Source organism: Acanthisitta chloris, unplaced genomic scaffold (assembly GCF_000695815.1).
Source record: "Acanthisitta chloris isolate BGI_N310 unplaced genomic scaffold, ASM69581v1 scaffold41551, whole genome shotgun sequence".
NCBI lineage: Eukaryota > Metazoa > Chordata > Aves > Passeriformes > Acanthisittidae > Acanthisitta > Acanthisitta chloris.
Genome location: NW_008657287.1, coordinates 37,673 through 50,513, shown reverse-complemented (window position 1 = coordinate 50,513; position 12,841 = coordinate 37,673). Strand labels below are relative to the sequence as shown.

The 12,841-nt window shown below is 38.4% G+C and overlaps 1 protein-coding gene across 2 annotated transcripts in view; it reads left to right on the top strand.

Moving 5' to 3' along the window:
• Positions 1 to 147: 147 nt before the first annotated feature.
• ATP2C1 (ATPase, Ca++ transporting, type 2C, member 1) overlaps positions 148 to 12,841 on the top strand; it is a 43,937-nt gene continuing 31,243 nt past the window's right edge. The window contains exon 1 of one of the 2 annotated variants that reach the window (XM_009084646.1): positions 148 to 396. Coding sequence is in view for 1 of the 2 variants with exons in the window: in XM_009084645.1 (XP_009082893.1) it covers positions 313 to 318 (6 nt within the window). In the remaining variant the exon portion in view is untranslated. The remainder of the gene's footprint in view (positions 397 to 12,841) is intronic. The other variant, XM_009084645.1, reaches the window with a different exon arrangement.

The window sequence follows — 12,841 nt, the reverse complement described above, 5'->3', positions numbered from 1 at the left end:
GGGCGGCTGAGCCTAATCCTTGGTGGTCTCTGACAGCTCTGCGGGTTCCCGATGTGCGTGTGCTGCTCCGCGCTGGGCAGCCTGGAGGATTCGGCTGTAGGTGTTTAATTTCGTTTATTTTATTATTTTATTTTTGTTTCCCCTTTTAGCGTTGGTTTCTCTTGCAGATGTTGCTGCAGGTGGGTGCAAAGGGAGCAGTGTGATTGCCTGGGATCTTGGGGCATTTCTCTCTTCACCTTTCCGCTCCCGCTCCAGTGCTGCTGTTGCTAAAGACTTTTGTAACTATCGACTCAAGTACAATTTCGATGGAAAATGAAGGTAAAGGTCTCATCAGAGTCACTGACTTCATTGGAGCTAAGAGGATTTTTGCATGCAATTTGGTGACAACTCCTACTGGTGCGTGTGTATGTTCTACGGTTCCAGGGGTTTGCAGGGTTGCTCTCGTGTGTTTAATCTTGTGGCAGGAATTTTTGATCTGCCTTTTCTAATTTTAAGAATTGTGGGACCATCGTTTTCCTTTATTTGTACTGCTGCTTGTCGAACTAATTATCAGGCAGATTTTATTCTCTCGTGACAGATATTCGAAATATCTATTGTGCATTTTAGTGCTCTGTGTTTGGAATAGAAATATTTAGGTAGAAGCATTAGTTGCTTGGTATTTGCTTAGATTACATGACTCTTTTAAATTTATATTTTGGAGTGAAATTGAGAAGCATTAGTTGCATTTTGCATTGAAATGTTTTGTGTATTTTTCTGTTCTTGAAAATGACTTAAATTTGCTCCCTTGGACAGTATTTAATTTAAAAAGTGGCACTCAAGTTTTGAGTGCTGAAATAAGTTGCTCTACTGTGCTTTCTCCATCTTGTCTAGTTTGGAAATGACTTAACCCCAGGGAATTATTTCATTTTTTCCATGTTGGCCTTCGGTTTATGCTCTGGGAACCTTGAAAGCTCCATTGCATTGTGATAGTGACTGTGAGCTTTACTGATCTCTTTTTTTCCTTTTTGTTCGTTTTTGTTTGATTCTGGATGTTGAAAATCTCTGAAATGTATTCTTTTTATTACTGTATATGTAAGAAAAGAACTGTTGACTCCCCCCACGCTCCTGTGGAAGATAGGTGTGGGTTTTTTTAGGTGGCTACTGGTTTTCCTTTGCTCTAGATTATTACTCGAGATGTAGGTGTTCCTTTTGCTCTCACCCCAGTCTGAAAAGAGAGGTGTTTTTTTATAGTTTGGCTTGAATGAAGAACTGAATTGAGTTTGTGACTAAGTTATTTTCTGTATTTGGATATTGTTCTGTTTTGACATATGGTTGTCTTGGATGACTGGAAAGTTGTGATAATTGTGAAGTCCAATCCATGCTGAAAACTATGTAGGTTGTTATCATCTGGCATTTCAGAACTTTTTTTATGACTTCACAATGATTTTAAATATGTTTAATTCTGCTGCTGATGTCTTCTGACTGAATATTTGTCATAAAGAGCATGGAACTTATTAGGTAGATGGAGTTTTGGAGTGTGGGGAGTGTCTCTAGCAGGCTGGTCTTTGTTTTGAGAGGCTGATTGAAGCGGTGTCAGTGCCTTTGCATTTCAGTTACTGTGCTGCATTAAAAGGGTTTTGAATGGGCAGCGCTGGGGGGTGGAGGAAGGTAAGTGGGGATAATCTCATTGAATAGAAATACACTTGGGGGAAAAAAACCCCATAGCTGTCTGGTGTCTGTGTACTAAAATGGAAGAAAGACTTTGAATGCCTTACAGTTCTGTTACCAAATATAAATAGTGTATCATATATCATAGATGCAGTTTATAGTCAAAATGCATGTTATCATATGGCCCATTCTGATTCTTCTGAATGCTGGTAGCACGGAGATGGCATTTCTTATGGAATAAATCAACTATACATAAAAATGAGTAGTGTTTGTATGATAAAAATAACATCAAATAGCTTTATCTTGGGGAAAATACTTTAAAAGATGGTCAGATGCATGTTTCAAAAGCAGAAATAAAGGCTATGGTTTGTTGAGGGCTTTCAAAATGGGACAGGCTTCTGGGGGTAGTAGAGTATAATGTATGAGGAAGAAGACTGAACTGTTTCTCTGAACATGCAAATTACTTAGTCTCAACTCTTTCTACTCCCACTCCCCAGTCTAATAACTACTTGTATCTCCAAACGGGCACATATATTTACAACTGTGTACTGTTTGTTTTGGTGTTCCTGGAAGTTTTGAGCTCTTCTTTTTCTATCCATTTGACATTTTGAGACAGCTAGAGAGTAGCAGCTTTCATATTGGAACTTTTCAGCACTCTTGAGAGGATCTTTAATGTATTTTCTCCTGCTGACAGTTGAGTAATCTTTGTCATCTTATAGAACAAAGATTGCAGTTAGAATATTTTTCAGCTTCCCCCCCCAAGTTTGTGTTTGAAAGGTCTCTTTAGTATGGATATTGAGCAAGAGATGGCAGATTTTTTTCCCACCCCTGTATTTAGATGAATATTCAAGACTGGGAAGTGATAAAGTGTTTTGGAAAATGGCTATGTTCCTGTGTTAATTCAGTACTCATAAGCAGTGTTGTATGTTTACTCTAAGCTAGTTAATGTTTTGTCCCGAGACTTTGTGGTTCCTGTTCCTTGTGTTGGGTTGATTAAACTTCCGTAAAAATTGACGTTTCCCATGGTAATGGGGGAAGAGAGAATTTCCCATCATAGGAAGACTTCTGCTTGGTCATAAAGCTGATTCAGAGAAATGATGTTTGTATTTCTGTTTGGAAAGATGGAATCTTCTGAACTTTTTTCCACAAGAGAAGCTTTTTCTTAAACTGTAGCCCGTCAGGAGAACTTGGAGGGACAAAAGTCTGAGTGCAAACTAAGCTTTGTAATTTTTGTATCTCTCCATTGATGCCTCGGGGCCATTTAAAGTAATTTCCTATAGTGTCGTCTGAAATTTTTTTTTCGTTCTTTTATCAACATCTTTTAGATTGTGATTTAGGCTAATGATTTTGTAATTTTGTTCTAGTGGGGATTGTCTTGTAGAAGACTACCCTTCAGTAGTAAAATAAAGAATACGGTTTAGGTTCTGTGAGGTCAGACTATGATTACAAATACAAATGGTTAAATAGGAGTACAGTTTTGTTATCAAGGCCTTATGTAGTATTTGTTTGCTTTCATGAAGTGCTGAACAGAAGAGGTCAGAGTAACAGTTTCCCACCTGTAAACTGTAAAGGCTTTCCCAAAATCACATACAAGGTTGGTACAAAAACTCAGACCAGACTTGATGCAAGTAGTAAAAACATCATGTGGCGATTCAGAAATCCTCCTTAATCCTCATCTTTTGAGTCCTAGTTAATTTTAGCTAATCTTCAAAGATGACTGTTAACTTCAGCCCATAGTCTGTTAGTAGTAATTTCAGGATAACTTTGATGATTGGATGAATAGTGGGATATAAGTGAAGAATATTTTATTTCTTTGAAAAAGATAAGATTTTTGTTTGTCATGTACTTGAAAGGCAGTTGAGTTTCCTAATGAGTTTCATGGGTGCCTTTTTGTTTGTTTGTTTTAAATGATGGAAGTAGGTTTAGTTGCTAAACTAACAGATTGAAGATCAGTGAATAGATTTTGGTTTTAGGGGCAGTGAGTTAGCACCCTGCACTAGCTCTTCATGGATTAGGCAGCTCTAAGTACTAACGAAGGGGTGGAGCATGTGTACATGCAACTGGCAACAGAGGGGGAAGGGATGCCTGCGGCAGCAGGGCCTTGAAAACAAATGACATGGTTCCGGAATGGCATCCTCAGTTGTTCATTAAGTAATGTCCAAAATAATTAGAATGAATTTTGTGATGGAAGATGTTAGAAATCATGAAACTTGGTGTTATCACAGGAGTTCAGGTTTCTTTTGGTATGTAGATAATTTCTTAACAAATTAATAGGTGTAACAAGAATTTTGATATTTATTGATTACAGTTTTTTACTGTCTGCAGCTTGCAGAAAACTAGAAACCAATACTTTACACTTATGTTGGCAAAAGTAACATCTGTTTGACTTGGAGGTTAAGGTGAGAAGAGGTTTGTTATTTTTAAAGTGGAGAGTCTCCACAGAAGACCAGTTTTAGTAGATACCTTCCTGTATTTTAACAGTGCTTTGATAACTTAAATAACTGCTAAGTTAGTAGAACTCAGTCTTGCTTTAGAAACATATATTTCCTTTATAAATGAACAGTCAGTGTCATCTTTTCATCTGTTTGGTTGATGGAGCATTGGATAATTTTAGCCTTTTCTTTGTCTTTTTTTTCCCTATGCAGATAATTTGGAAATGTTAATCTAATAACCCAGAAGTGATGTAACATGGTGTCTGCTTGAATTCAGATGTTGGAGAACCTAACCTATGTTTAGTTAATTTGCTAGCTTTGTGTAGGTCCTTTACATGGAGAGGCTATGGTGTAATAATCTCTTGGTGAGTCAGGAGAAACAGTGGTGTAAGGAAAATGCGGACAATTCTTAGGGCAACTAATTTAACAAAAGAGAAACAAACATTTTTGCTTGCATGTTTGGTGAAGAGTGACAAATGTGCAATGAGCCTGGGATGCTCATCTGTAGCAGTGAATGAAAGGGTGTGCTCACTGCTGAAAAAAATCCTGCTGTGTTCCTGCTGTAGTGTGTTGTTGATTCTCATGGTTGTTTGTCTGACTTGCAGATTTGGCAGGAGGTTAGTCCAGCCCTTCCTTTCCCTTGCCTCTATTGCACAGCTTTATTTTGGATTAGAAAGTTGAATGGGTTCATGAAGTGTCCAGTTAATGCTGAAAATGGTGAGGGACAAAGAAGTGAGACCTCCTTTTAACATAAGCAGACCATTAGCTTGACTCTGTGCCTTATGTAATCATAGCTCCCATTCAGTGTCAACTCAACCATAGACCATGGTGGGATTTTGCATGAGTGGAATAAATTAATAAATTTTGGATTAGAAAGTTGAATGGGTTCATGAAGTGTCCAGTTAATGCTGAAAATGGTGAGGGACAAAGAAGTGAGACCTCCTTTTAACATAAGCAGACCATTAGCTTGACTCTGTGCCTTATGTAATCATAGCTCCCATTCAGTGTCAACTCAACCATAGACCATGGTGGGATTTTGCATGAGTGGAATAAATTAATAAATATATTATTAGGACTGGGACCTGCTTTTAGGGAAAGTAAGATTTTAGGTGATACCTAATTGACACCGGGTGATAAAATTGACATTTGCAGTGTGGTTTATAGAAGCTGGAAGGAATGATAAAGTTACAGTTCAGAGAGGGGAAAATAAAAGACAGTGATCAAGGTATAAATTTGTGACAAGCATCTGTTTCTAGTTATTTCTTTTGTAAACATTCTACTCTAAACAATCAGAAGGGATAAAATGGATAATGGGCTAGCAGATGCAGCCTACAGAATCTTTTACAAAGGCTTTTGTAATATTTTTAAGTCATAAATTTTCTGCAGCACTTTTTTCCGCATACATAATTCACAAAATAAAGCTTGGTGAATACGGCATTGCTGCTTCCTTGATACTAATTATAAGAAAGCTTATTACCATAAGTAGAGTAATTACGCAGTGAGTTATGTTTGCATTTAAATTGACACACTAGCTTGTACCTGAGAACTGTTGCAAACAATAAGTTCAATATTTTTTTAATTAGAAATTTATTTTGTCATATTACGAAGTATCTGCATAGCTGTCAAGGACATAATCAACTGTGGGGTTTTGGAGCTTCATTCATTATTTTAAGCAAATACTGAGGAAATATTTCTATTGGTGTTGCTGTTTAATACAATTATGTGGCAAGCCAAGTTTGCACATCCTGGATACATTAGTAGTATATTACAGGGTGATAAAATTCTTTATTAGTGTTTGCTATGCAAGTGCTGTCCTTGATTCTGAGAAGCTCAGCACTTCAGAGTGTTATGAGATAGAAGCAAACTGTTGGAGAGGAGCCATAGATCTTATTTCTGAGCTTAAATGTTCTCTTCTAGCAAGTTAGAAACTCTGTGGCAAGATAGATGACTGATATTTAGACCCAAAGTCTTTTGGCCTTTAACTTCTAAAGGGCTTCATGTGACTCAGGAATTAAGCTGAGGCATACGCTGTTAGGAGTCAGTGTGATATGGCCATCATTGTGCTCTTTCTTGGACAAGGAGTTTCTGAATTGTCCCAGTGCTATTATACATAATCTTTGCTTTCATTGATGCAGTAGCATTTATTTGATCATTTTAGCATGTGCTTGGGTTTCTGTATCTTTTTGTTCTTCTGATTAATAAGTAATGATAATTGTATGAAAGGTTCAGGCTGAGTTTTGCAGTCTTTTGGAGTTGTATTTTTTTATCAGAAAGGATAAACCCTGGATATTTTAGCCAGCCAACTCCAGATGGGTCTGATGTGTTTGTCAATGCTTTCTTGGCAATGCTGATGGCACCTCAAGGCTTTCAAGGATGAGGTTACAAACTCATTATAATAGCTCATTCAGAATGTGCAGAAATGCTCTAAATGGTAAATCTTTCGTAGCAATTAAATACAAAATTTGAGTGTTTGGCATTCTTAAGTTTCAGCTGTGTTCTACATTAAATGAGCTAAAGGTTGTTGAGCTAAAGTTGTGTTGGAGGTTTAGCTGGATTTTTTTTTTTTTTGCCATTACTCCAATCCACCTGACTGCAGTCAGGTTAAGGTATTGTCATTTTGTGAAATATTTTCTCTAGCTGGAGAGCAGGAAGATGTCATTCACAAGGTTTGCAAGATAAGCACATGGTATATACTATGATTACAGAAAATTGCCCATCTTTACTGTTGTGCTGGTAGCCTCAGTTGAACTAGATGTCCTACTTTCTGTTTTTTAAATTAAAGAAGACATGGTAAAACTTCCCGAAAGAGTGAAGTGTGTTTTAGGTTGTGGAGACTTGTTTCTCGGAGAATGTTCTTTTTAGAAGGTATTTTCAGGACTTGAAAATAGTTCTTGAGCTTTATAGACTACTGTAGAGTTAATAAATTGCATGTTAAATGGAGCACCTTAATCTTTATTCCACTGCCTCAAGTAGATGGGGCTGGGGATAGGTCACTTAAATATTTTACGACTTTTAAGATTGGACCAGCCTTGAGATTTAAAATGGTCGGAGCCATTATTAGATTTCTGTTTCTTGGTTGATCAGAAATGCCAATGTGTTGTGTACCAAAGAGTGCAGTTCTGCGTTATGGCTGTTCCTTGGCAGTAGTCAGAGTCCTAGGCACTGCTGAAATGGTACTTAGATACAAGGCTCTTTTTTTTTCGAGGCTTACAGGGCAGCCTAGCAGGTGGTTTTCATAACTTGGGTATTTATATTTCTTTGGTTAATGGGTGGTGTCTGTGCCAGTTTGAATATTGCCCTTTTTCTGTAAAGTCTTAGGAAATTGCACACAATAGCAAGGGGCTGAAACTATGTGACCTCCAAGGATAGAAATTGCTCTGCAAGGAGGACTCATTAATGCAAATTAGTGTTTCTCTTTCCTTCTGGCTTTTTTAGAGTCAGAACTTTTCAGTGTGCACTACCTTTGATGTGGGGGCTCCTGGTAAAATCTTTTAACTAAAATACTGTTGAACAGGAAGAATTTTTTTTATAATATTAGAATACAGGGCTGCTGCAGCTGTTACCCCAGGAGTGAAAAATCATCATTGCTTTTCCAAAGGAGTCCATTCAATCAAAGACAGTAGGCAGTAACTTCAAAGCCTTCAAAAACTATTTCTTTTCCTGAGCAAACAGTGCCTGGTAGTAAACAAGCAGCTCATTAGTCTGCAGAGTTCAACCTTTTTAGGGGTGGGAAGGGACAGGTCTTCCCAGGGACAAGTAAAATACTCTTTTTGCAAATTGGTCGTGGATGTTTGTGTTGAGTGTGTTGGCACTTTACTTCTTGCGCTAAGAAAACACCATTATTTCCCACAGCGGTGTGTGTCAGCGCATAATGCTCTCTGTCTGGGTTCTAATCCATGTATTGAGGGTGTAATGTTGAATATCGAATGGGTGTATGTGAAGATATTTGATGTTACGTGGGATTTCTGATTTAGCAGAATGACACGTTTGTACTATATTTTCAGTGTATTTTGTAAGTTACACTTAGCAAAATGTAGAAATTGCAATACACAGTTCAGTTGCAATACCAGTGCAATTCCTATTTCCAGTCACTCTATCCTCACCATCATGATGCTGGGCTTCTCCCCCATCATCAGAAAGAATGATGTGGGTTGAAACCCCATATGCTGCTCTCTCTGACATATTGTCAGTGGTTCAGTGCATATGTTGGCTGAGACACATATGCATTTCCCCATGCTGGTCTGATTAACTCAGACATTAGCATTCCTTTGATGAAATCAGGGAGAAGCATTAACACCACCAATTGATCCACTCAACTGGCTTAGTTGTTTATCCAACGCAAAGGCCAGCCACCCTCCAGTCCCCACTAAGTTGAGGTAAAGCTAAACTCTGCAACAGCTGTGGTTAGTCACACTCTACTGTGTTTCCTGAGCTTCATGGGTGCTTCGTCCTTGCTCATCAACTCTGAGCCTTCTGTAGCAGGGGTTCATTGGTCAGTCACAGCATTTGAGTATTCATCTTATGTGAATTTAAAAGGTTTTGAGGCTCATTTGAGAAATTGCCAGTTGAGAATCTGTCACAATTGGTCTTTGTGGTTTAATCACATATGAGGTACACACAACTGTATCAGTGCAGCCTGTATAGATGAAGCCTTCCTCAATATAACTTCCTATTTTATGCACATAATTATAGATACATTAGTTCAAAAGCCAAGAATAAGACATCAAAAAGTGGAATTTACTTAATCAAGGCAAGTTTGTAGCTTGTCTGCATTTATAGCTTGTGACTTAATTGCACTGATTTTTATGTAATTTATTAATTCTTTGCCACACTTGGCTGCTTCCACCTGTTTCTTTTGTTAGCATAACTGGTGAATTTCTCTGGAGATTTAATTCCTGTTAAAATCTGGTGGAGTTTCACAAAGAAAGTTGCGTCATAATCACGACCATGTTTGCTACTGCCTATTTCAGAATGGTCTTAGGGCTCTTTGTGTGCTCTTCTCTGCCCTACCTCCAGTTGTGTAATACTGTGTTCATCCATGGTATGCTTCTGGGTGTGCAGTTGGTCAAGGACTTACTATTGAACACACCTAATCCTTTTTTTTTTTTTTGTGTGTGCGTGTGTGTGTGTGCTTGGTTTTTGCTGTGTCTTGTCATCACTTTGCCATTGTTCTGGGACCTGTAGTGAGCTCCCAGGAACACCTTGCTTCTAGATGAATGGGGGAGGGGAAGATGGCATAAATGTCTAGTAAAATAGATTTTCTTAAGGTCATCGTTGGCTAGTGACTCTGTGGAATCACAGCTGTGATGCTGAACCATGACCTGTTGAAGTGGAGAGCTTGAAGATGATCATAAGATGGTTAAAGATCTGGATCTCCAAAATGTCTTAGCAACCATGTCCTAATGAATAGAAGACTTTGCAATGATTCTTCATATGTGATGGAACTAAGAGAAAAGAGGATTATTTCCATTCTGGGTAGAGTCTTTCCCATAGAGATACCGCTCACAGCTGAGAGTCTTTGCCTAGTGGGAACTGTGTCCAAAGTCTGTGTGCACACACATGGAGAGTCAGACCTCTGTGCCTATTGACATGTAGTTGATCTCTAGCCCTTTGTGCTTTCAGGATTCCAGACAGTGCAGGAGAGGTAAGCACTTGGTATTTTACTGTGTTACTCTTTGAACAGATGTCTACAATAGTTAATCTGTCTGTCATTGCCCCCTGCACCTGCCATCCTGGCTCTGAACTGTACATAATTGGAGAAGAACATGCTTAGTAGGATCTGAGCTTTTAAACCTTTTAATGTACATAATATGTAGTTTGATCCTACAGAAAATGGGAGGCTTGTAAGTTTTGGTCTCGTTTGTTCAGTGAAATACCTTTTTATTATGTTGTTGGACACTACCATTTTTTTCAGTGTGGGGAAGGTAGATAAAAAATGAAAGCTAATTCTAACAGTGGGTGGGGAAGTGCTGAGGTTTTTGGGATCCCAGTAAGAAAGGCATGAACCCTCGAAAGGCAGATCACTCCTAGTAACTCAGAAAAGGTGATAGCAAGATATAAAATCACATGCCCTTTCTGATGCTTGGAATCCTCAGATGATATGGCTTGGGATGGATCTCTGGTCAGGGCATGGCACACTGTAGCTCTTGTTTGCTCATTGTTCCTTAGTACTGTTAGGTGGTTTTGTTCACAGTACAGGTTCACCCATCACTGGTAGCAGTCGAGTCTAGAGTCTGGGCTTTGGAGTGTCCATTGGACAACGTGCTCTAATGTCCTTATCTGATTAGTAAAGCTGCAGTTCCTGAGCAGGTGCATGTAATATTTCAAGTGGAAAAGATAGTGTACTGTACATACACTTAAAATTAAATGCACATTGACTAGTTACACATTGATTATGTGGACATTCATTAATTGTGCTATTGATTAGATGCAGCATGACTCAGTAATGATCACATGGTATCCGCAGTAGTCACGTACCTGAATGTGGGTCACTAACTGCTCATACAAGAATAGTCCTACGGGTGGATTGTTAGAAACAAGTTGAAAGGTCTTTGTAGTACTTGAGTTGGCTTGAAAGGGGTTCAGTTTTATGGGGACTGATGGGATAGAGTCAGGCAAACTTAATGAGCTGTTAGATGGACTGGAAGGTTCAGTGGTAGGTATGGTTAAGTAGCAAATACTGGAAAGCATGTGGAGACAATGCTTTCAGTCACCATTTTCCATTTCCAGTTGTGCCACAGTGTTTCCTCAGAACTGGCTCTACTAACCTGCAGTTTGCCCGTGAGGCTTCTTGTGTGGTATGATAAACAATTCTTTCCGAGAGTGCTTAAACCCAGAGGCATTCCTCTCCCTTGGGTTTCTGAAGGAGCTTCTCAAAGCAAGAATCAGAATTTCTTTCAGTATCTCAAATTTAATTGTTTTATAAACATCTGGGTTTTTCCACTTTTACTGTTCTCTATAGTTTTGTTTCTCTACTATCTTTCTATTTCACACTTGTAGGTCAGTTGAGTAGCTTTATGTAACACTTAGAGGACTTTATATTAGCTAATTAACCAAAGTGTTTTGGTCACCAGTTTGTCTAAAAATAGGTTTAGCTGTGAGAGTGTTCTAAATTTTTGGACTGTGCTTGGTGAATGTAGGTTCTGCCACTTGCATTCTCTGAGCAAGAAGAGGAAAAATTTCCCTTTAAAAATAATTGTAAAAGTATCTCAGATGCCAGTGAGCCTTTCTTGATTGATAATGGACTCTTCCTGCTAAGCTGAGAAACACAATGGTAGAGGTAAGTTGTTGGTATTGGTCATGGTAGAAAGAGGTTAAGCAGACTCTTATAGCCTATGAGGAAGATGAAACAGTAGCACGTCACTGTTAGCTAGATTTTTTCTTCAGAGAAAACAGGAGAAAACTCTGAATTTCTGGTAGTATAAGCCTTCCAGCCCAATTTGTATTAATTTCAATAAACATACTTCGGTCACAGTTCTGTGGTCATATGATTGATGCATATTTCTTGGCCTAGAAATGATGGTGTGTACATTGGAAGTGGTCCAAGAAAAGCCCTTCCTGAGGCAGCTATTTATTTTTGTTAGTTAGCATCCTGCAGCTAGAGTTAGCTGTAAGTAGGGAATGGGAATCTGTAGTCATAGCTCCAGAAGCTTCAGTGGTCATGTACACACTGCCTGTCTGTTAACTGTCATAGGCCAGTATCACTTTGTAGCCCACATTTTCTTTATCCATATGAAAACTTGGCCTGCAATGAAGTACTGAACTATTTTAAGGTATCAGCTGATGAATGCTTGAAAATTAATTGCAGCATAGGATGGGAAGACATCTTGCTATATGTGGGTTGTCTCCTTAATGCAGAGCACTGTGGTTTTGGGAATAGCTCCTGGTGGATAGCTTAAAAGGTGTTGCAGAAGCCCAGATCTCTAGTGTGCAGATCTGGTGCAAACGATGTAGAGCACTTGCCAACAGTATTGAATAAGTAATTTTTTTCTCTTGTTTTGTGCAAGTATTGCATAGTAAAGGCAAAATCATTTGCTTGAATATAGTTACTGTGTTCCAGCAGATAGGAAGCACAGCTATTTTTTGGACCTAAATCTGTTGGTGTAACCCAATTTGCATTTTATGAAGGGAACAGTGATCAGTTTCTCATTGGCTAAGCAGTTGAATTTACTTTGTGGCAAACTGTTGGATACTTGAAACTTCTTTTTCTGAACTACAAGTGTAGTACAATCTACATAGATTGTAGAGGTTTTTAAGAAATTGTCTTACAATATGTAATTCTGTTCTGGTGAAAGGAGCTGACTATAAAGAAACCTTCTGAGCCTTTATCTTTCTGATCCTATACCAGATTTTCTCTGCAGATTTTTTTGCTGCAGACAGTACAGTTTTGTTCATAAAAGTGGGAGATAATATGAATGAAACACATTCAAAATGAATGGCCTTTTGAGTCTGCCACAAAAAGGTTGTCAAAAATAAGCTTTGTTGTAGCACAGCAGTTCTGTGGTAATGGAGATTTATTTGGAAAATACCTTAACATTTCTATTTAAGGATATATACATTCTTAAAATGTCCTTAAGAAGCATGTTATTAGACTTCCTGAAGTCCTGATTGGTAATACTAGGGAAATGATCAGTTCTCTATCTTTTTTTGGAATTGTTATTTGTGTTTAGCAGCGATACCAGTTGGTATGGGGGGAAAAAAGACGTTTTTCAGCACTAAAGTTTGTAATAGGTGCCAGTTCATTTCTGCCTGCTCTTCTTGGG